The sequence below is a fragment of the Leptodactylus fuscus genome, chromosome 6 (assembly GCF_031893055.1).
Source record: "Leptodactylus fuscus isolate aLepFus1 chromosome 6, aLepFus1.hap2, whole genome shotgun sequence".
NCBI lineage: Eukaryota > Metazoa > Chordata > Amphibia > Anura > Leptodactylidae > Leptodactylus > Leptodactylus fuscus.
This window is the reverse complement of record NC_134270.1, coordinates 68,352,757-68,378,342: the sequence shown is the minus strand read 5'-3', so window position 1 is coordinate 68,378,342 and position 25,586 is coordinate 68,352,757. Positions and strand designations below refer to the sequence as shown.

The window sequence follows — 25,586 nt, the reverse complement described above, 5'->3', positions numbered from 1 at the left end:
CTTAAAGGTGAAGGATTCATTAAAGGTGGGGTTAAGAGTCTTGCGATGCACTTTTGTTTCATATTTCTTCTTTTTGTCTGGGAGAAGAAATACTTTAACGTAGGGATCAGAAGTTCCACCAATGTCCAGTGCTGGTAGATCTGCAGCTTGTATGATTCCCACAACCAACTGAGAAAGGTGTAAAAAAAAAAAAAAAAAAAAAAAATAAATAAAAAAATGGAAATTTTAGATTAAACTCCATGCCATATTTGGCTCAAATAGTACTTACATTTCTTAGAGAAGTGGAAAATTAATATCTACCTATTATAATGTTTTCAGAATTTTGTATAATAATTCACAGGAATATGTCAAGTTTCAAATTCCTCAAGTAATATAGCTAAGGCTGTGTTCACATCTGCGCCGGAGTCGACTCAGTCGCAAAAACTGCCTAAGATCAGAGAAAAAAGGTCCTGCACTGATGACTTTTCTCTATGCCACTTTTAGTATGAAAACGGGGGATACCCTTGTGGACACCATTATAGTCAATGGGGTACAATAGTGTCTGAGTGTAATCGCTGTTCTAGGGCACTAACGCAGGTGTGATCCCAGTGTAAAATGCTAAGCAGACTCACCACAGAGTCATAAATTGAAGGTTCCTAATAGCCACAATTATATAAAAATGAACATTGATCAGTAGGGTCTTGCACATGGGACATTACCACTATTTAGAACAAGAGTCTGTTTCCAGGTCCTTGATGGAATGGAAATATATGTGTTCTCCCACATAACAAACCTGTAGCACTTACAGGTTATCAAAATGGACTAATTTTTCTATAATACCATTGCAATATCACCACCATGTGTGTCTAAAATAAATCACAGGCAAGTATCTTTCCCCAAAAAGGTTTTTTTTGAGAATTTTTAAATGTTAAAATGCATAAAAGTGAGTGGCAGAGCCGTGTATAGTTAAACTCGGAGTTTGAATCCACTGCTTACAGTCCGTTTTTCTATAGACAATCATGTCACTGTCACTTTGACATAACTTCAGATGTATTTGCCTTAGACATCTAGAAAATGGATAGATAGAATCCTAGGAGCACTGACAGTGTTATGCACTATTTTTAAATCAAATTAAGGCAGAAGTAAAAATGTAAGACACCATAAAAGCCCTGTATGTGTGAACAACACACGGTGCTCTGACCTTTTAGGAGGATAAGGTGGCTTGTGCCCTCTTAGGGCCCCTTCACACGGAGGATACGCTGGCTGATTCTGAACGTGTAAACATTCCGAATCAGCGCTTTACACCGGGCACAGATCGAGAAAGCCGATAGTGCGCTGAATTCAGCGCACTGTCAGCTTTCCAGCAGTATATAAAACTGCATGTGCCCGATCTGATGAAAGGTCCTCTTTAAAACAGGTCCCATTGCTTTCTATGTGAGCCGGCATACGCGTGCTCCCCATAGAAATGAATGGGAAAAAGCAGCCCATTCATTTCTATGGGGAGCGCACGTATGCCGGCTCACATAGAAAGCAATGGGACCTGTTTTAAACGCTGCTGATTCGGAACATTTACACATTCAAAATCAGCCAGCATATCCTCTGTGTGAAGGGGCCCTTAATCCCTAGGATTATGCTGGGTTCAGCAGAGTGGCTCAGTTGGAAAATGATTCGGAACAGTTCACCAATACCAAAATAGCTGTGTAATATACCGATGTGATACCTGGTTCTGTGTAATATACTGATGTGATCCCTGGTTCTGTATAATATACTGGTATGATACCTGGTTCTGTATAATATACTGGTGTGATACCTGGTTCTGTGTAATATACTGATGTGATACCTGGTTCTGTGTAATATGCTGGTGTGATACCTGGTTCTGTGTAATATACTGAGGCATTGAATACATGATTATTGGCTCTTTCATCATTATTTGGGGGTTTGCAGGGTGGTACATGCTTGCTGACCCCGTTAGACACTCCCTCCTTTTTTTCTTTGAGGACCATCCCTATAAAAGACCATATTTCTGAGAAAATTTGTGCGTATGATTCAAAGAGGCGTCACTGTACTTATGGATAGCAATTAGACTTTTCAAGAATCTTATGTTACTATAAATAGGTCCAGGGAACCAGAACACTTAGCATCGTCACAATGTATTAAATCCATACCTGTCCAGTTTGGAAGTCGTAGTCCAGGGAATACTGCAGCTTTCCTAACTTCTCCTGTGGCTTCTCTTCTTTCCCATCTAATAGAGAGGGGTCCAGGTCTTCAACATCTGGTTGTACCTACACAAAGGCATAAAACGTCTTTAGTCTGTATGTTTTCACAACCTGCACAAGAACATTTATAGTTCTGTTTACTGACAACAAGCAGAATAATTGCAAATTGTGATAAACATAATATAACAGGAAGTTTTGTTAGATTTACATCTACCTATTCTACATAAAACTAAGCATGCAAAGGAAAAGGTTTTTACTTTACTGGAAAACTAAGGTAACACTGAATATTCTGTTTATTCCTAAAGGAAATCTCTAGAATTTCCATAATTTTACATTAACGTCTTAACTAGAGATGAGCGAACAGTGTTCTATCGAACACATGTTCGATCGGATATCAGGGTGTTCGCCATGTTCGAATCGAACACCGCGTGGTAAAGTGTGCCAAAATTCGATTCCCCTCCCACCTTCCCTGGCGCCTTTTTTGCACCAATAACAGCGCAGGGGAGGTGGGACAGGAACTACGACACCGGGGGCATTGAAAAAAATTGGAAAAAGTCATTGGCTGCCGAAATCAGGTGACCTCCATTTTAGACGAATAGTGGATTTCAAATCCGGGTCATATGAGAATGTGAACTTTGTGACTAAGAGACAGAGATAGCTGTACAGGCAGGGATAGCTAGGGATAACCTTTATTTAGGGGGGAATGTTATTAAAAATAACTTTTTGGGGCTCTATCGGGTGTGTAATTGTGATTTTTGTGAGATAAACTTTTTCCCATAGGGATGCATTGGCCAGCGCTGATTGGCCGAATTCCGTACTCTGGCCAATCAGTGCTGGCCAATGCATTCTATTAGCTTGATGAAGCAGAGTGTGCACAAGGGTTCAAGCGCACCCTCGGCTCTGATGTAGCAGAGCCGAGGCTGCACAAGGGTTCAAGCGCACCCTCGGCTCTGATGTAGGAGAGCCGAGGGTGCACTTGAACCCTTGTGCACACTCTGCTTCATCAAGCTAATAGAATGCATTGGCCAGCGCTGATTGGCCAGAGTACGGAATTCGGCCAATCAGCGCTGGCTCTGCTGGAGGAGGCGGAGTCTAAGATCGCTCCACACCAGTCTCCATTCAGGTCCGACCTTAGACTCCGCCTCCTCCAGCAGAGCCAGCGCTGATTGGCCGAATTCCGTACTCTGGCCAATCAGCACTGGCTAATGCATTGTATTGGCGTGATGAAGCAGTGCTGAATGTGTGTGCTTAGCACACACATTCAGTTCTACTTCATCGGGCTAATAGAATGCATTGGCCAGCGCTGATTGGCCAGAGTACGGAATTCGGCCAATCAGCGCTGGCTCTGCTGGAGGAGGCGGAGTCTAAGATCGCTCCACACCAGTCTCCATTCAGGTCCGACCTTAGACTCCGCCTCCTCCAGCAGAGCCAGCGCTGATTGGCCGAATTCCGTACTCTGGCCAATCAGCACTGGCTAATGCATTGTATTGGTGTGATGAAGCAGTGCAGAATGTGTGTGCTTAGCACACACATTCAGCTCTACTTCATCGGGCTAATAGAATGCATTGGCCAATCAGCGCTGGCCAATGCATTCTATTAGCGTGAACTGAGTTTGCACAGGGGTTCTAGTACACCCTCGGCTCTGCTACATCAGATTGCTACATCTGATGTAGCAGTGCCGAGTGTGCATCAGATGTGTAGTTGAGCAAAACTGACTCAGCACTGCTAAGTCTCTGCATTCGCATAGGAATGCATTGGCCAGCCTTCGGCCAATCAGCGCTGGCTCTGCCGGAGGAGGCGGAGTCTAAGGTCGGACCTGAATGGAGACTGGTGTGGAGCGATCTTAGACTCCGCCTCCTCCAGCAGAGCCAGTGCTGATTGGTCGAGTTCCGTACTCTGGCCAATCAGCACTGGCCAATGCATTTCTATGGGGAAAAGTTAGCTTGCGAAAATCGCAAACTGACAGGGATTTCCATGAAATAAAGTGACTTTTATGCCCCCAGACATGCTTCCCCTGCTGTCCCAGTGTCATTCCAGGGTGTTGGTATCATTTCCTGGGGTGTCATAGTGGACTTGGTGACCCTCCAGACACGAATTTGGGTTTCCCCCTTAACGAGTTTATGTTCCCCATAGACTATAATGGGGTTCGAAACCCATTCGAACACTCGAACAGTGAGCGGCTGTTCGAATCGAATTTCGAACCTCGAACATTTTAGTGTTCGCTCATCTCTAGTCTTAACACCCCTAGAGGATACCAGTGATGTTTGAGTTATAAAGCTGTAAAACTGGTGGGAAAAGTAGATCCAACAATTGTCATGGATCTTGTAAAACAAGACTTGTATGAACAGAATCATGCTGGTTTTGGCCACAGTACAGGCATATTTTATTGTTCATTCTACAGATTTGGCTATACTCATATTTCATTGTATCACCTAATATATGACTATTTTACTAAGCTGAACTTACATCACTATTTGGTCTAATTCGTAGGGCAATAACGGTGCCACACTCAAATAGTACAAGTATTAGTGGTGCACAATGTGGTAGATTTCTCTAACCCTATACACATGTACAGTCATAGCTGTAACTTTTGGCACCTCTGGAATTTTTTCCAGAAAATGAAGTATTTCTCCCAGAAAGTTATTGCAATTACACATGTTTTGTTATACACATGTTTATTTTCTTTGTAAGTATTGGAACAACACACAAAAAAATTGATAAAAAAGGCACATTGGACATAATTTCACACTCCAAAAATGGGCCAGACAAAATTGTCAACACCTTCTCGAAATTGTGGGTAAATAACTTTGTTTCAAACATGCGATGCTCATTCAAACTCACCTGTGGCTAGTAACAGGTGTGGGCAATATAAAAAATAATAATCACACCTGAAACCAGATATAAAGGAGAGAAGTTGACTTAATCTTTGCATTACGTGTCTGTGTGTGCCTCAGTAAGCATGCAGAACAGAAAAAAAGAGAAGAGAACTGGCTGCGGACTTGAGAGCCAAAATTGTGGAAAAATATCAACAATCTCAAGTTTGCAAGTTCATCTCCAGAGATCTTGCTGTTCCTTTATCCAAGGTAGGCAACATAATCAAGAAGTTTACAACCCATGGTACTGTAGTTAATCTCCCTGGACATGGATGGAAGAGAAAAGTTGGTGAAAGGTTGCAACGCAGGATAGTCCAGATGGTGGATAAACAGCCCCAATCATGTTCCATGTTCTATGGCAGGAGATCTAAGAGGACCCCACTGCTGACATAGAAAAATAAAGAAGCTAGAATGCAGTTTGCCAAAATATATGAGTAAGCGAAAATCCTTCTGGAAAAATGTTTTATGTATCTATGTACATAAAATACAACATCTATTTGCATGGTTCAGAGAGGTTTCACTATATCCTTTTCTTGGGGAGATTGTAAATACAGAATTTAAAGGAGTATGCCATCCGATTAGATGTAACAGAAACTGACAGAAACAAGATCTCTGCATACCTTATTGAATGAAATTTGAGGCACATGCAATTACAGCTGAGGGCTCATACAACTCTTTGGGAGCTCTATAATGGCTTAAATGGAGCTTAATGCCTCCGCGTGCATAAACCCTATGTTGGTGAACTCTGGGAGCTTTTGGATTACACAAATAACCCTAGATGTTGTCTTGAAGTGATGCTGTTCCCTACAAAGCAATAATTCCAGGAAGGGTTAAAAACTGGGGAAAACCATCAGAATGTAAGTCTTCAGTCAAGAGCCCTCATTAACCTTTTAGCTGTTTATTCTGATGATTGCCCAGCTTAGATGGAGTATTAGTCCTGGGTCATATGACATAAGACAATTAAGTGATTAAGGAAAGCACATTTCACAGTGCTAGAGGATTGCTAGCAGGCTGTTCTTCTTTGTGGCAAATATTCAGTTAAGAAAAGTTTTACATGAGAAATACGTAACTCGACAGGAAAATGAGACAGTCTGAGATGACAGGTAGAGAGGTGAAGACAAAGGGAAGGCAGCCAAGATCACAAGTGACAGCCTGAGTGACTAATGAGCATGTACCGTAGGAGCCGCATTGTTCTAAGTAATTCTCAAAAATGAAAGAAAACTGGTGAAAACAAGATTGAGGAGGACAAAAGATAATTTCATTTTCAAACAGAAGAGATTGCTGAACCCTCATGTGAAATGAAGTGTCAAGGAACAGTATGATGTCTGGCAAGAAACATTCAGATTTCACAGTCAAAAAGCATTTAATTTTAGTAGAGCAGGAGGTAGACATAGAGAAAAATGACTTTGCATTGTTTTGGTGAGAGCTGCTTCCTTGAAGACTTATTTATTTCTTAAAGTAAATTTACACAAGATGGAAAACTTTCAATTGTAGCTTTGTAGTTGGAAATAGATCAAATAGATTGGAAAGGGAAGTGTAAGAAGAGATATTAGGAGATTATGCATTGCAGTCACAATGAAAGTAAATTTCCAGAATTTGCTCCTGGAGCACAACCTCAGACTAAATGGTGACCACACACAGTATTCACATCTCATCGTAATATCCTGTTGTTAAAGAGTCAGCCATGTTGTAACACATATCGGGACTTCAGCCAAGAATAAACCTTAAACTTATTTGTGCATTCTGTGCCGCTCCTTTTCCATAGGATTAATTTTTATTTTTTTTATACATTGTACCCTCATAAGATTATAATAGACCTTTGGCAGCATTTTAACATTACATTACTGATCTCCCGTGTAACTGAAACTGATACATTAGCCCCAGTGATAGGAGTAATACACCCTCTTAGGGCCCCTTCACACTACTGATACGCTGCCTGATTCTGACGAGCGCTCCCCATTGAAAATGAATGGGCTGCTTTTTACTCTACGAGCGCTCCCACTGAAGTGAATGGGAAGCGCTCACGTGTATGGCTCGGACTGAGCTGAGCGCCGGGCCCCTTCACACGGTGAGCCGTACACGTGTGCGCTTCCCATTCACTTCAATGGGAGCGCTCATAGAGTAAAAAGCAGCCCATTCATTTCAATGGGGAGCGCTCATATGCTGGCTCCCCATTGAAATGAATGGTATCTGATTTATACGTGCTGATTCTGACCGTGTTTTAACGTTCAGAATCAGGCAGCATATCAGTAGTGTGAAGGGGCCCTTAGTATGCACATGAGAACTAATCTGGGCCCTCTAGAACCCAATAGCTAATGCAGTTCCCTTGCACCTGGCAGATCTCTTGACCCCCCTTCCCCCCAAGCCAGGTGGAAACTACATCATGGTGACTTCCAAAGCTGTATAAATGGGCTCCCCAGTCAGCAAGTGGTTAATCATGCTGCTAAGGGCTCGGTCACACAGAGTTTCTTGGCAGCAGATTTTGACATGGTATCCGCCTCAAAAGCCGTTGCCAAACATGGCTCCCATTGACTTTAGCATTGGGAGCCTCTCGCTTCTTTTTTCTGCTAGTTAGTGACATGATCCAGTGCTGTGTGTATAAGTAAACCTAGGTGCCATAACCTGCCATAACCTGCATTTCCCCAAAAATGGATGGAAATGAAGTTTTAGTTTCCAAGGGTTGCCCCAGATCTCCACAGTGGAAAGGGTTATGTTTGTAACTGAATGTTTCCTTGTAGACAAAGCCATTTCAACCGCCAACCTGTCTCCTGTGCTTTCCTTTGCCACTAACAACAAATAACAAATTCCCTCTCAGCACCATCACACAGGAGTACCATAATCTCAGTGCTACCCCCTCATCACTACACCACCCCTGGGCCTGCAAGAGGATTTGAATCCATTAATCACTATGCCAGTGAAGCCGCCATCTTGTGACCGAATCTTAACTGCGCTATTTCTACCCCGTAAACCTAAGGTGCTGAAATGGTACTGTATATAAACAACTGCATGCAAATGTTATTTGGCCACCATCCTGTATGAAACTGATAACTTAGCTGGAATTGTACTGAATCATCAGTAAAAATCATGGGAAATTCGGCTTGTCCTGGCCTGAAAAGGGTGTGGGTTGTGGGTGAAAGTGGACAGTCCAAGGCGAACTGTGACAAAAACAGAAATAAAAATACTTGTGTGAACCAAATTCCATGATTCACCAGTTATTGAAGACTGGCCTTGTACAGAATATGATTCATATGTGAATCATACAGATTGGTCATGCATCCATTATCATAGGCCACTGGTTCATTCTTTGGTAATGGAGCATAAAAATTAAATGCTCAAATTTGGTAGATTATTGGTTTTGAATGGTGACTAAAAACACTTAAAGTGGTCTAAACAAAAGCATTTACAGAAATCTCATTTTTTTTAGTCCTATCCGAGCAATGGGGCTCTTATTATCCTTGATATTTAGTTCCTGTAATGCACTTACTTCTATGCATCATTAGGAACAGGGGAACTGATGGAGCTCTGAGCAAGTAACAGAACTGCAGTGGATTTTCTATAGGCAGAAACCATGGATTTAAGACTGCTTTAGCCCGTAATTGTTACTTGTGAAGAACATCTTTTGATAACTGAGATTAATGTGTGCTGTTCTGTAATTCTCAACCCATAATCCTATTGAAGGATTTGTCCTGAAAAGCTTTTCCATATGGAACAGAAAGTAGTTTACCTAAACTAAAAAGCATTATTTCACACATTACAACTATATCAAATATCTAATAACTTTGAGAGTATTTAGCAGAAAAAAAAACAAAATTCAGATTAATGCGCTCCCCATGATCGAAAACCAAAAAAAAAAAAAAAAAAAAAGGTCTAACAATAGTAAAATCGTCAAGAGCCGAATGGCTTAATAATGGTGAGTATAGGAGATGGCTGCACACCCTAGTTGGCCGACTGGCTGGAAACGTACAATCGGTAGGAGACTATAAGAACAAAAGAAAAGAAAAAACCTGGTGGCGCACACCAAAAAACGTTGTATATACTTTTTTTGAATTTATTAGGATAACGCGTTTCGGGGCTATACCCCTTTGTCAGATCCACAGTAAGTTGACAGTCTGATATTCAACTAGACTCCTTAAACAACAGTACATGGGGAGTGTAGTATGTACAGACCGTTAGGCGTATATAAATAGTGAGGGGACCCCAGACAGTATTATATGCTCTGCAGTGGGCCCACCACACAATATTATATTCTCCACAGTACCACAGTAGCCCCCCAGTGTTATATGCTCCGCAGTAGGTGTCCCCCCCCCCCACAGGATTATATGCTCCACAGTGGCATCCACACACAGTATTGTGTGCTTATAAATAGCCCCCCCCCCAGTATTATATGCTCTTTAGTACACCCCCCAGTATTATAAGCCACCCCAGTATTATAAGCCCCCCCCAGTATTATACACTCCCCCCAGTATTATAAGCCCCCTCAGTATTATACACTCCCCCCAGTATTATAAGCCCCCCCAGTATTATACACTCCCCCCAGTATTATAAGCCCCCTCAGTATTATACACTCCCCCCCCAGTATTATACACCCCACCCAGTATTATAAGCCCCCCCAGTATTATACACTCCTCCCAGTATCATACACCCCACCAAGTATTATAAGCGCTCCCCCCAACATCATATACACAGTGAGCCACTCTCATACTCACCCCTGAAGAGCCGCCGGCATCCACCTTCTTGTCACTGGCGGCGCTGATGACGTCATCGCGCCCGCGTCGGGGCAGAGGTCAAACTCTGCAGCCAGTGTAGGCCGCGGTCGCGCGATCCGCGGCCTACCCTGACAGCTTTCAGCTGTATGTGCATTTGCACATACAACTGAAGGCAGTGATCGCATGGAGGGCTCTGCGTGCCCTCTCTGGCACGCGTGCCATAGGTTCGCAATCACTGATCTAGACCATAGTAGTGTTGGCATGTATATGATGAGCCAGAAAGGATGAGAGATTCTTTAAGGGATTCTACCATTAAAAACCTTTTTTCTGTGGATAAGACATTGGAATAGCCTTTAGAAAGGCTATTCATCTCTTACCTTTTAGATGTGATCTCCGCAGCGCTGTTCCTTAGAAATACTGGTTTTTACAGGTATGTAAATTAGTTCTTTCGTAGCGATGGGGGTAGGCCCCAGCGCTGAAATTGCATTGAGGGTGTCCCCACTGCTGCTTAAGAACAGGATCCTGCGACGCCTCTATCTTCTGCTGGATCCTCCCCTTGTTTCCTCATCTTTCTTCGGCAGCGTCACCTCCGACGCCTGCGCAGTCGGCTCTACTATTGTTTCACTGGCAGAGCCAACTGTGCAGGCGTCGGAGGTTATGCCACTGAAGAAAGATGAGGAAAGAAGGGGAGGATCCAGCAAAAGATAGAGGCGTCACAGGATCCTGTTCTCGAGCAGCAGTGGGGACACCCTCATTGCATTTTTAGCACTGGGGCCCGCCCACATTGCTATGAGAGAACTAATTTACATACCTGTAAAAACCAGTATTTCTAAGGAACGGCGCTGCGGAGATCATATCTAAAGGTAAGAGATGAATAGCCTTTCTAAAGGCTATTCCGACGTCTTATCAACAGAAAAAAGGTTTTTAATGGTAGAATCCCTATAAATGTCTGATTTTTAGGGGTTTTCGCTGTAGCTGTTATGTCACATTATTCAGCAGTTCCTATACCATTACATAACCAGGGAATATATAGCTTGCCAACTGTGCATTTTCCATCTTCGTCATCAGTTGTGTTTGCCAGATATTTCTCTCACCCCCACTGTCTCCCTTTGGTTCCCATTTTTCCTTTAGATTATAGGCTTCTACAGCACGGGCATCTTTGCATGTTGTTTTGGTCTATACCTGTAATCTTTTTGTACAGCTCAGTGTAACGTGTTGAAGCATTGACAATGCAAGATGATAATAGTAATACAGAGCACCTGTCCTATGGCCACCCATGGCGATAATTGCATAGGCAGCAACTTGAAACTGGAATCCAGACAGTTGAATCCTTTGGCTCACATTATACCTACCAGCTTGCCAATTTATCATAGAATTTCAGAGTAAGTGTTTCTGCAGCTTTCACAACATATTGCCAATTTACTGCTGTCTAACAAATGGTGACAGTAATGAGACATCACAATGATAGATGAAAAGGAAGAAACAAAACTCGCACTCCTCTGGGTATCATGGTGCAGAAGTCATCCAACTGGATACAGCATCGGATAACACAACAAATGCTTCAGTTCTTGTTCAGAAAATACCTTTAGCACATAAGTAGTTTGGAGTCACTCCAGATTGTATGACTGCCAAGGCAAAAGGCTAACACCTTAGTGCGGAAACAATTATGATGTTCAGTATGATGGCCACTGTCCATAGCCAAACATGTAGATATATGCCAAAAACAAATAAAGAATAAAGAAAATTATAATTTTTTTGTATAGGATTGGGCAGAATTTTTGGAGAGAGAGGGAGATCATGAACACCATGGCCATCACCATTGGCTGAACTGCAGATTCCAAATTTAGCTTGGCCATTTAATATTATCAAAGCATCTGTTTCTACTTTAAGCTGCCCTTGGACAGTATAAACCTGTTGACAGATTCCTTTTGGCTAAAGCTCCATGTAGTGGGCCATAGAAAAACTCCGGTGGGGAAAACAGTGGCGGAAATGAATTGCGGTTTTTCCCGTAGTGCTATTCACAGAAAGTCTGCAGTGGATTCCTCTGTGGACCTTCCACTTCACTTATGCCTATAGAGAAACCACCAGTATTTCTGTAGGTAAAATTGACATGCAGACGGTTTTAGAAATCACAGCATTTCTACTGTGGGTATTTTTATGCAATGTGTGGATGGGACTCGCCAAACAGCAGTGTGGCCTCTTGGCCTTAAGACAGGCATTTCTCTAAATGATTATACTATTTCCATCCTTGCTGCACATCCCATTAAGGCTAAGGCCCCATGTTGTGTAAATGCAGCGGTTTTTTTTATGCAGATTTTGCTGTTTCCTTAATAATGTCCATTCTTTTTTAAGCCACTCCTGACTTTGGCTCAAAAAACAGCAGCAAATCTGCAACAGAAATTGCCGTGTTTCCAAATCGTGGGGAGTTAGCCTAACATAGCATTCCAACGTAGCTGTATTAAATTAGTTTGGACAATCCCGAAAATATAGCTGAGGCTAAGGCTAAAGCCCCACAGGTTGGAAACGGCACACTTAAGCGCTGCGGTAACAACTGCAGCGTGAACGTATCGCGGTTCTTCCCAAAGTGCTTTGATCAGAAAGTTCACTGACTTTTCCTCCACGGACTTTCTGTTACGATTATATCTACGTGTAAGCCACTGGCATTTCCGTAGATATAATTGACATGCTGCAATTTTCAAAACCACGACGGTTTTCAAAGTTGCAGTGTGTCCGTGTTGCAAATTTTTTCTGCAAAGTTGGCATGGGATTCTCATGAATCCCATTCACTTTGCAAGTACTGTAAAACGCGGCGATTTTTTTTCTCTGGCTAAGGGTATGTTCACACAGAGTTTTTTGGAGCGGATGTTGACGCTAAATCGCCTCAAAATCCAGCTCCACTTCACTGCACTGCATCGGCATCCCATCGTGGCTAGCCATGTGGAAGTGTTCACACGCGGAACACAAATTCCGTCATGTGAACATACCCTGAACCTGGCTGTGGAAACGCCGCAATTTTTTTAGTTGCAGTTTGCTACATAGGACCATAGCCTAAAGTATGCACGGTATACAAGATGTAATAGGGTATTTAAATTTTTGGACCATATAATGCTTTGATAACTTTTTCATATACTCTTTGATATTAAAAAGGTTGCTACCTCTCTTAGATCACAGTGAATACCTTAGTAATACAACACTCTATCTCTGGTGCTGACACAACTGGATAGCGATTTACCTTATCAATGTAACTTTTCCCCAAGTCCTTCACCTCTTTCATGTTAATCTGGGCCTTGACCTTATCTTTGCCTTTCTTGCCTTTCTTCTTCTTGCCACAGCACTTCTTACAGATGCAGAAACAACAGCATAGTAGCAGCAGTCCAGCCACAATGAGAATGGTGGCCAGCGCCCATGGAGGAACTGGTATTGGAAAAAAATACAAAATAGATTATGTTATTATTGGTTTGTGAAACATAAACCTATGCAGACCATGCAATATAGATCGGTCGTGGGAAACTCATCATTTTTCTAATACTGAAGAACTAAATTCTCTAGACTTTGATTTCCAGCTGGCTGAAGAGCCAAAGTCACTATGAACGAAATACCGTATTATCTGTGCTGTGGATTTCATACACAGATGTGGATAACACAGCATGAAACTAAGTAACATTGATTAATATTCCATTTACACTTCCCTTTAGGTCAAATCAAATGATAGGTGATTATATTACGGTTTATTTACTTGTGCCACCTACCTGAAAAGGGTAAATATTGTCCTTTTTACGCTTAAAACGGTAGTATTAATAGAAATAATACCTTTACATAATGCATCTTTGTAACATCACCTTACTAGTTGTTTTGCTGGGAAACCAAATAGCTGTTTATGGATCTTATTATATGTTTGATTGAACTTTATGTCTATTTGGCTCAAAATATCTTAACACCGCATGTAATCCTGCTCATCAATACATTAATAAATATACATAATATATAGATATCTGCATGTGTTATAGATATTACACAAATTAATGTATTACTACATCAAATCATGATAAAGGGCAGATAAACTAACTAAAATGCATTAGGATTTTGTGTTGTAGGTCAGAGCGGCACGTGGCGTAATCGCAAAAACTGTGGGAAGAACTGCAATGTGTTGCCGCTGTGGTTTATCTCACAGCATTTTTTTTGCTGCAGGACGCCATGTGGGGCCTGAGCCTTAGTTGTGGTTTTTTTTGAGCTAAAGATAAGATTAGATTGAAGAGAAGGGAGAACAATACGTAGGTGCTCCCTTTATATTTCTCATTCCTTTTGTAGCAATTCTTGGCTTTGGTTCAATAAAATGCAGCAACATCTGCAACAAAAAAAGAGCAGCTTTCCACAGTGTGGGGCTTCAGCCTTAGGCCTCATTCATATCTGCGTTGGTAATCTGTTCGGGGGAATCTGCATGGGGACCCCCCCTGAGCGGACTACCGAATGCATTGGCAAGCAGTGTACAGTGAATGCACACGGGTTCTGTACTCTTTCTGCCCGGTTTCCACACAGAACATGCGGACAGAAAAGTAGTTCACTATCTATTTCCTCTCTGCATGACTCGTGCGGAGAGTGCAGAAAGCACACAGACCCCATTATAGTCTATGGGGTCTGTGTGTTTTCACTGCACAACGCTTGCCAATGCGTTCGGTAGTCCGTTTGGGGGGGGGGGGGTGTCCCCAAGCAGACTCCCCTGAACAGATTACTGACGCAGATAAGAATGAGGCCTTAGCCCTCTTGCAGGTTTTTCCCAGATAGCACACTGTTCCATTCCTTTCTAAGAGTCCGTACACATGACCATGTATAATACAGTCACGTGTGCAGGCCGACAGTCCAAAGATATGGAACAGATCCTATTCCTGTATCATTTTGCATCCCTCCTTCCGCGGCTCCTATGACGCACGTGTGTTGCCTGCGTGCCGCCTGTTCCGTTCATTCACAGCCCACAGTTTGCACACAGTCGTGTGCAATCAGCTTTAGAGCTGTGTGGGTTATTAGCCTTTGGATGTAACTAGAGATGAGCGAACACTAAAATGTTCGAGGTTCGAAATTCGATTCGAACAGCCGCTCACTGTTCGAGTGTTCGAATGGGTTTCGAACCCCATTATAGTCTATGGGGAACATAAACTCGTTAAGGGGGAAACCCAAATTCGTGTCTGGAGGGTCACCAAGTCCACTATGACACCCCAGGAAATGATATCAACACCCTGGAATGACACTGGGACAGCAGGGGAAGCATGTCTGGGGGCATAAAAGTCACTTTATTTCATGGAAATCCCTGTCAGTTTGCGATTTTCGCAAGCTAACTTTTCCCCATAGAAATGCATTGGCCAGTGCTGATTGGCCAGAGTACGGAACTCGACCAATCAGCGCTGGCTCTGCTGGAGGAGGCGGAGTCTAAGATCGCTCCACACCAGTCTCCATTCAGGTCCGACCTTAGACTCCGCCTCCTCCGGCAGAGCCAGCGCTGATTGGCCGAAGGCTGGCCAATGCATTCCTATGCGAATGCAGAGACTTAGCAGTGCTGAGTCAGTTTTGCTCAACTACACATCTGATGCACACTCGGCACTGCTACATCAGATGTAGCAATCTGATGTAGCAGAGCCGAGGGTGCACTAGAACCCCTGTGCAAACTCAGTTCACGCTAATAGAATGCATTGGCCAGCGCTGATTGGCCAATGCATTCTATTAGCCCGATGAAGTAGAGCTGAATGTGTGTGTTAAGCACACTCATTCAGCACTGCTTCATCACGCCAATACAATGCATTAGCCAGTGCTGATTGGCCAGAGTACGGAATTCGGCCAATCAGCGCTGGCTCTGCTGGAGGAGGCGGAGTCTAAGGTCGGACCTGAATGGAGACTGGTGTGGAGCGATCTTAGACTCCGCCTCCTCCAGCAGAGCCAGCGCTGATTGGCCGAATTCCGTACTCTGGCCAATCAGCGCTGGCCAATGCATTCTATTAGCTTGATGAAGCAGAGTGTGCACAAGGGTTCAAGCGCACCCTCGGCTCTGATGTAGCAGAGCCGAGGGTGCACAAGGGTTCAAGTGCACCCTCGGCTCTCCTACATCAGAGCCGAGGGTGCGCTTGAACCCTTGTGCAGCCTCAGCTCTGCTACATCAGAGCCGAGGGTGCGCTTGAACCCTTGTGCACACTCTGCTTCATCAAGCTAATAGAATGCATTGGCCAGCACTGATTGGCCAGAGTACGGAATTCGGCCAATCAGCGCTGGCCAATGCATCCCTATGGGAAAAAGTTTATCTCACAAAAATCACAATTACACACCCGATAGAGCCCCAAAAAGTTATTTTTAATAACATTCCCCCCTAAATAAAGGTTATCCCTAGCTATCCCTGCCTGTACAGCTATCCCTGTCTCATAGTCACAAAGTTCACATTCTCATATGACCCGGATTTGAAATCCACTATTCGTCTAAAATGGAGGTCACCTGATTTCGGCAGCCAATGACTTTTTCCAATTTTTTTCAATGCCCCCAGTGTCGTAGTTCCTGTCCCACCTCCCCTGCGCTGTTATAGGTGCAAAAAAGGCGCCAGGGAAGGTGGGAGGGGAATCGAATTTTGGCGCACTTTACCACGTGGTGTTCGATTCGATTCGAACATGGCGAACACCCTGATATCCGATCGAACATGTGTTCGATAGAACACTGTTCGCTCATCTCTAGATGTAACCAATAATGATTGGATGTTAAAATATAGAGGAATTACAACACAAAATATCGAAGCGCATTACATTTCATGGCATACATTTTATAATATCTTTAAAGCTCCTCGTTGAAAATACGAGTAAAATTTTGTTAGTTTTCCCTTTGATGCTACAACTCAGTAAGTTGTAAATAATTTAACTGATCCTTTCTTGGGTTATTCTGTAACCTTAAAAACTGTCAGATACCTTTCTGCTCTACTGAGCCATTGAGTTGTGTATTGTGGCTGCCTGTTCTCAGACACACCTGTGTATTGTAACATTTAGAATAAATGTGAATGAGACGGGGAAACAGCCGCAGCCTGCAGAGAGGACGCTGCTGTGTCTGCTCGGCTGCTTTAAAGTAAATTTGATTTTTGGTTATTCTCACTTCAGGAAGCCTCCTCAGGTTTACGGCACCATTGCAGCCAGTATTGCCTCTATACACACACTTTAATGGACAGAGTGATATTTAATTCAGACAAGGTCAAAGCTTACAATTGCTGCTTTAGTAGGACAGTGCCTCGTGTAAAGGTCACCGCACAGATATCTTCTGCTTACTAGCTTTTCTAAAAGTCTATTGAATATCCCAAATAACTTTGTTACATTGATGTTATTTTGGCACTAAGGAAAACACTGCAGATTTTCTATGAAAAACGATGCGGAAAAAATGGTGAAGTGTTTCCGACGCGGTCTTTTCTGCAGTATTTTTGACTATGGATCACAACATGGAACCTTAGACTTTAGGGTGTATTCACACTACGGATACGGTGACTGATTCTGAATGTTAAAACACGTTCAGAATCAGCGCGTATAAAGCAGATCCCATTCATTTCAATGAGAGCCGGCATACGAGCGCTCCCCATTGAAATGAATGGGCTGCTTTTTACTCTACGAGCGCTCCCATTGAAGTGAATGGGAAGGGCTCGCGTGTACGTGAATGGGAGCGCTCGTAGAGTAAAAAGCAGCCCATTCATTTTAATGGGGAGTGCTCATATGCTGGCTCCCATTGAAATGAATGGGATCTGCTTTATACGCGCTGATTCTGAACGTGTTTTAACGTTCAGAATCAGTCACCGTATCCATAGTGTGAATGCACCCTTAGGGTGCATTCACACTGAGTAAATGCTAGCTTATTCTGAACGTAAAACACGTTCAGAATAAGCGGCGTCTAAAGCAGCTCCATTCATTTCTATGGGAGCCGGCATACGAGCGCTCCCCATAGAAATGAATGGGATGCTTCTTTCACTCCGAGCAGTCCCATTGAAGTGAATGGGGAGTGCTGGCGTGTACGCTCCGGCATGAGCAGAGCTTGCCGTATACGCCGGCACTCCCCATTCACTTCAATGGGACTGCTCGGAGTGAAAGAAGCAGCCCATTCATTTCTATGGGGAGCGCTCGTATGCCGGCTCCCATAGAAATGAATGGAGCTGCTTTAGACGCCGCTTATTCTGAACGTGTTTTACGTTCAGAATAAGCTAGCGTTTACTCAGTGTGAATGCACCCTTAGACTTATTTTTAGGATTTGACTTTCAAGATATCAGATCAGCTGTTTGAAGAAACTGCAGTGTTCATAACATGGTAGTCACTATGTATCATTTAGATAAACAGTGCAGTTAGATCCTCGTGGGCGTGTGCCTCCACAGCACAGATGTTCCAGAAGTGACGTGTACACCATCTTTGGTTTTTTTTTTGTTATATGTGATGTTATCAATTACTCAGGTATTAGTAAAACATTCTATTATTTTTACAGGAAAAAAAGATATCCAGCTGTCATTGATGTAACCATGATTTTATGATCCGTAGTCATTATATTAACCCTTTGTGTGACATGTCTGATGAATATTGCAAGTTTGTGCAAAATCAATGGTAAAACATCATTATATCACTACGGTGTGTACTGAAAGGCAACCTCAGTTCTGCCCATCTAACATACTCTATTACAGTACTGTCTGTGGGTAGGTCTCTTCCTTTTGGAGAAGACACTGGTTTGGTTAATCTTGCAAGGCCTGTTAAAGGGTTGCATATATCAAGTAGTTACTGCCAATGGACGGCATTAGAGAGAAAGCATTCTTCCTATGAGCACTATTACTTGTAACTGACTGTATCTATAAAAAGAACAATACTCTAAAAGCTCCCAATCTCTTCTCTATGTGTCCAGACATATCTATTAAGAGCTAAAACAGAAATGGATAAGATGATGTCATATGTAAAAATACAATTTGCCAGTGACAAGGTGCTGGGACCATACACTACGGAGCCTCACTTCTCAGTGAACCTGCACATAGACCCCCAAATGAGTTCAACGAAAATGTACTTCTGCCATATAATTCTCTAAAACCAGCCTTGGGCACATGGGGGTGTGCATGATCAAAATGGAGGCAGCCACACTTCCATATGCAGAATGCAACAGACACAAAACCAGCAACCAGTCATCTAGTTACAGGTAAAATAATATCAACATATCAGCAGACATGCACAATGATGGATATGTTGAAGATTGGTGGTAGGAGCACTTACCTCTCCTGGCATGATCTTAAAGATAGAGAAAGCAAAGAAAAGAATGGAAAATGCATAAATGAACAAATGAAAAGATGAAAGAGTGAAATGGAATGAAACAAAACAGAACAACTGAAGCTGCGTTGTAACATGTAATGACATCTTTAACCAGCAGGTACAGACAGCTAACGCTTCATCACTTTTCTGAAACATAATAACTTGTCCAAATGTCCATGTTTACACATTCTGTCTAACTCTGGCAATGTAGTACATATACAGTATATATACCATGTGGTTGCTGTACACATTGTATTGTAATGGTTTGTATTGGGCTATATAGTGACCTAGGCTTGGCTGGAATATTAGACATTCTTTGATGCAAATCAGACATTTTTCTAATGCTGATGCATATAAGACTAAAGGTTAGTTCACACTGCTGTTATTGAGATCTGTTTCTCTGATCCATCATAATCTATTCATCATTCTTCCTTTGCTCTGATCCATTATCAGAGCAACATAATGAAACACCAACAGAATGATGCAGACGCGCCATCCATCTTCATTCACTGTAATGTTAAATTGTTGTAACAAGATAGAAGCTTTCTTCTGTCTAGTTTGTTTACTTTTCTAACAGAAGAAAAAGTTGTACCTGCAGGACTATTTCTTCAGTTTACAGCTCGTGGATGAAATGTCTGTACCGCCATTGGTATTAAGGAGGCAAGCCCCCTACCACAGTATTCCCATTTGTTCACAGGTGGCTCCAGTCTGTATTTTGGGGTCCTGATACCTCTGAGGGTACCTGCAACCACTGGGACACTTCCTTTCTCAGGAATTCCTCCTGACCTCCCACAGCTCACATATAGTGTGTACACCACTAACAAATGCGTTATAATTTGAGAGCAATCTCTGACCAGACAGGGCCAACACAGTTTAAGATGGAAGTGTACTATAACCATAGGGTTTGAGGATCCTATGGTGGGTCCAGGCTCTTAAACAATAAAGATCTAGTTGAAGACACCAACATTTGAAGAGTATTGTGGTCTATTTCCTTGGGGTTGTTGAAGGGTAGGCCCGACGAACGTCAGCCCAACGCTAACAGTAAGCTTATTGTGCTTTTCACCGTGACTTATGGCCAACAAGCATACTGTGCCACGGTTGTATTATAAAGAAAGTAACATAATCTGCCATCAATGTCTTGGATTGTCTCCTTGAACACGTCTTACTTATTTATCAGATAGATAGATGAGCGAATACCGTAGTATGGAGGCCTGTCTATGCCAGTTTATTGGTAACATCATTAAGGCTATATTCACATGTCCACAATCCCCATACCCATTCCTTACAATGTGTTCATTCAGACGTCCATTTTTTTATGTGGATCTGAAAAAAGTATCAGAGATGGGTTTGGTTTTTTTTTTTAACGATGTGGTTGGGAATTGTGGTTTTCAATGCAAGTCTATAGGTCCGTGAAAAAATGGATGGTATCTGTGTGTCATCCGTTTTTCATGGACCCAGAGACATAAAAATTACCGGAAGTGAAATTAAAAAAAGAAGTCAGATGTCAAAAATGATCAACCCTGGACAGCACGCCATCCACAAATAAACAGGTTGAGGTGCCGCATATGAAAAGTACAGATATAACATATCCACAAAATGTGGTGGAAATACGGCATGTCAGATCTGTCGCCTATAGTGAATAATATATAAAGTTATTATATTACATATACAATGTGTTTATGTGCTTACTATGTAGCTGAAAACTGTATTACAAGACTGCTGCAATTTGTTGTAAAACTCCATGGAGTTATTGCCAATGGTTATCGGTCCTGCACCACACGACTGCATCGCTTCCAGGCAGCCTTGTTTCTCTCGCGCTCTCTCTCCACTACCTATAATTAAACTATAACAACCCTCCTTTCAGCGATTATTTCTTTATAATATTCCTGGAATAATATAATTGCCTATTTCTACCAGCCCAGCTCCTGTAGTTAATATAATTGCATCTACACTAGGATTATTGGAAAATCACAGCCATTTTGTTGGTGTTTATGTTATGCTCTACGATAATCTCCCTCCAGCTTTATGCAGTAGTTTATTTTAATTGTGAGTAAAACTGGATCCATCAATACCAATCTAACATGATAATAACTCATTTAGTACTGATATGCTGCTATAAAGGAATTGTCTACAGGCATACATGTACTAGACGCATTTCATTCTTAAAGCTGGGATCATACATCCACTTGTTGTAACGTATGTAACAAGATTCTGCTATTTATGTGAAGGCACTACAAACATTATAACCATTGGGGGATTTAAGCCCAACGGCACATGCCATAGAAATTGTAGTCTAATTGTAGAAATTGTAGTCAATGCTCTGTGTGCCCTGGACTAGGGAGTAGCTATGTGCAAATGTTTCTGTGTCCACAGGAGGCAGTTACAATAGTATATTAGGAAGCAACTATTGCCATCAGGTCATAGCTATTTCTCTACCTTTTTGAAGGGACTTACATCCTAGATGACCTCAGTTGTATCTTCAAGGGCCCATGAATCTGTCACAGGGTCTTAGGTAGCTAGAACTCCTGAGGAAACTCTTTGATTGTCAGTGTTGCTCTTGGAAGGCATATGTGTTTGGTACTCCTGGAGAAAACTATAGCTGGATTTATGTCAGTGTGAAAAGGCAGTCTACCATCATCAAACTCGCTTCTTGACCATTAATTTGCTGCTGTATGGCTGGTTAGTAACATAGTGAACATACTACTTTGTGCCAATGTGTAATCTTGCTGCTGGAAAAATCACCTTTAGGCCGGGGGCCGCACATGGCGTAAACGCAGGGGTTTGGCCTCAGTGGAACCGCTAGAGAATCCTATCCACACCTTAAAACCTTGCAGAAAAATACGCACAGTGGCCACGCTGCGATTTCCAAAACCGTTGCGATTTTGGAAATTGCAGCATATCAGTTATACCTACAGAAATGCCAGTGGTTTCCCTATAGGTATAATTGAAACACAAAGTCCGCCTAGGAAACCTCTGCAGACTTTCTGTGAAAAGTGCTGGAAAAACCGTGATATGTTACCACCATGTTTTTTCCTGCAGTGTTTTTTTGCTGCAGCCCGCTTTGTGATGCCTTAGTGATGAGCGAGTAGTACTCGATCGAGTAGGTATTCGATCGAATACTACGGTATTCGAAATACTCGTACTCAATCGCTATACGAATGTAAAAGTTTGATGCAGAACCAGCATTGATTGGCCGAATGCTATACAGTCGGTCAATCAACGCTGGTTCTTCTCCTACCTTTAGAAGTCTTCTCCGTGCAGCTTCCCCGCGGCGTCTTCTGGCTCTGAATTCACTCTGCTAGGCATCAGGCCTGGGCAGAGCCAACTGCGCATGTCCGCTTGTAGCGCTGGCATGCGCAGTCGGCTCTGCCCAGGCCCGATGCCTGGCAGAGTGAATTCAGAGCTGGAAAATGCAGCGGGGAGGCTGCAAGGAGAAGACTTCTTGGAGGATCCAGTCCGACCCTCACTTGTGGAATTGGTAAGTATAATTTGATCGGATGTTGCCTACCCCTGAAATGAGCATTTTCCCCCCATAGACTATAATAGGGTTCGATATTCGATTCGAGTAGTCGAATATTGAGGGGCTACTCGAAACGAATATCAAACCTCGAACATTTTACTGTTCGCTCATCTCTATGCCTTAGCCTTAATCTGTATGCATAAGAGCAGGTCCCTTACATCTAGGACATATGGTCACCACCCAGCTTTGCACCTCCTTACGTAAAGTGTGACTGGTCCTGATGTGTGGCGACTGCAGGTGAATACAGATGCTTCAGCAGTTACAGTCACACTTGGATACACTGAACAGCTCATTTCTATAATTTTTCTCGGCAGCCAGATTTTACTTGACACAGATGTAGACTGACTCAAATGTATATTTTCACTATGTCACTAACAGCCCCTACGGCAACATATCATTCTTCTAGAGGTGATTTTAGTGGCAGAAGACTCCAGGTAAAAACTGGATGTGTGAGGGCATCTGTGGCAGGGGTAGATGTGGCTGCCACATGATCATAGCATTCTGTATGTGGAACCTCTTAGAGGCACTGTTGCTAATGTGGTGGTATATGTATAGGGTGTATGTAGCTGTAACCAGCTATGAAAGATATGAGCTGCAAAAGCAGAAATCGTATCCCATCTCTGTTTCTCAACATTCTTTGTCATTTCATTGTTTACCACTTTGCAATGAGATAAGTACAATTTTCTATGAAATATACATTTTCAACCATTATCTTCAATTGCCACACATTTCTTTCTAATAAGCAGACATCCATCCATCCATCCATCCATCCATCAATACATTATAATCCTCATATTCCTTCTCCTATTATGTATTATTAAATAGGAAAAAGAGATAAGGGTGAAAACAACAGGATGGCAAGGCCGTGAACATGTGTGTATCACCAACATCAATTGTTAATGAATGGAGATAATGCAAATCAGTTCTCAGTAGAAGCCATATTAACTGGGAATGTATCGCTGAATTATTAAAAGCATACAGTCTGTCTGGCTTCATGCGTCTGCAGAGTATCTTACTCACTGAGCCAAGCAGCAGACGCTGCACACAGATGATCAGCAATTAGACTGGGGGCACGGATATGGAAAGAGAAGGGTAACTTTCACAATATACAATCTGCATTAGGACTGCCCTACTACCATAGGCCATTTATAACAATGGTACCTCCTTATGGGGCAGAGGGGACCTTCTCAGGCACCAGGGCTTAGGTGACATTGCTGCCTCTGTAGCTATACTCCTTTGTACAAGTGGAAAACTGGGTCTTTTAGAGCATACAGTTTATCTCAATAGGATATGCACTATCCATGATAGATGTAATGCCAGCACTGCTTTTGCTAAAACATATTACCAATTCATTGGAGAGCTTTAAAGTTACTTCACTAACGCCTCGGCCTTCTGCTCCTACATAGCCTTTCAATAACCTTTTGGCACAGTTGCCAGTGTAGACTTCGTGATTAATGTTCCATCACAACCATTACTTCCTTTGAAGTTATATAGCCGTAACAATTCAATGTGACAGTCTCTCCTCCAGGACAAATGGAGATGCATTGATTCTTACCGCTCACTGAGGACCACGACTGTCACAGGCTGAACATTTTTTTAGCTGTCACTTTCCCAAGCAGATAAAATAAAAATGAACCCAGTACATTGTCTTACTTGGTAGTTTGCTCAGTTCATTCATAAATTTGTCCTTCATGTCGGAGAAGACGTTGTGCTTGGTTGATATATCCGTGCCATTTTGGTGGGGCTCCTGCAAGGCTGTTGAGTGCGTTGTCTGCTCAGATGCATAGTCGGCAGATCTGCGCTCCTGGCTCATTGTTGAGCTGTGGAAAAATAAAATTGAATTGTAGAATATGAAATGGCTTTTCACATGAAGAGAGACAAGCTCTTAGTGGGAAACACATTAGATGTCAGTAGATGTACTCATAAAGGTCATGTTCACTGCTCAATATAATATATTTTCTGTAGTACAAACATTATAGAAGATGAAAATGAAGAGGATACAGGCATTTATAGTATGGGCGTCAGACAGTACAGGAATACAAAATTGCTTTCTCCATCTGAATCATGTCCAGTCCACTTGATTTCCAGGTCCGATATAATCTAGCATGCTTGGTGTACATGACCAGAGCTACATGCAGATGGCAGAGCTGTGTGTTGGGAGCCTTTGGGACGACACACAGAGTTTTCATTAAGTGCGCCGCCATATGGTGTCTGGTTTTGCCATGTGCACCTATCACAGATGTAAACTGGACAACTATTGCATTTCTTTTATTAGTTGCTTTTATTCACTATCAAATCAATGGATAAGTTGTTCAGACTCTTCGTTCACAATTCTAACATCAATTCATAGCACCAGATATGGCACTTTACAGTTCTGTTCAAGAAGCTTCCCCTTAAAATCTGCAGCCAAACTGATGACAATCCTGTGCATGTATATGGCGGTTGTGTTACCATAAATTAAACATGCTACATATTATGAGTAGAGTGAATGACAACCTGCAGCACATCCGCAGCCACTCTGCTCAGAAACCTGAGGCTCCAATGCAGATATACAGTACATGCTGGATTGCTGATGTGTCAATGGAGCCTACAACTTGTCATGAAGACTCATTTAATGTACAGTATATTACAAATAAACAGGAACCTACAGGGAAGCATATCTTATAACGTAATGTGGTCAGTGTCACCAGCTCATATGAATTTTTTAGCCCCCTTTCTTGGAGATTTCTTTGAAACTTGTATGAAGTGGGCTACATGAGCGCTTTGCTGTTTAGCCAAAAGAGATCTATTAGTCAGAGCAGAAAGAGTGGCTAACAAACTTTACCTGTGCATGTTTTACATGTTCAGCTGTCTGTCATGGCCAGCTTTGCCATGATAGCTTTGCATATACATTGAATTATTTTGTACATATCCAAAGTTACAGCATGTATTTTAGTCCAGAACTGCAATCACAATTATGTTACCTTCAGAGCTGTAATCTTCTATTGTTCCTAAGTTTGGTTTAGTAATGTGCA

General features: G+C 42.4%; 1 protein-coding gene across 1 annotated transcript in view; it reads right to left on the bottom strand.

The window, feature by feature from the left end:
• LOC142210731 (synaptotagmin-1-like) overlaps positions 1 to 25,586 on the bottom strand; it is a 166,206-nt gene that overhangs the window by 23,307 nt on the left and 117,313 nt on the right. The window contains exons 2-5 of the mRNA XM_075280104.1: positions 24,226 to 24,392; positions 13,007 to 13,188; positions 2,145 to 2,261; positions 1 to 168 (exon numbers count right to left, since the gene is read on the bottom strand). Of these exons, the coding sequence (XP_075136205.1) occupies positions 1 to 168; positions 2,145 to 2,261; positions 13,007 to 13,188; positions 24,226 to 24,385 (627 nt within the window). The 5' untranslated portion in view covers positions 24,386 to 24,392. The remainder of the gene's footprint in view (positions 169 to 2,144; positions 2,262 to 13,006; positions 13,189 to 24,225; positions 24,393 to 25,586) is intronic.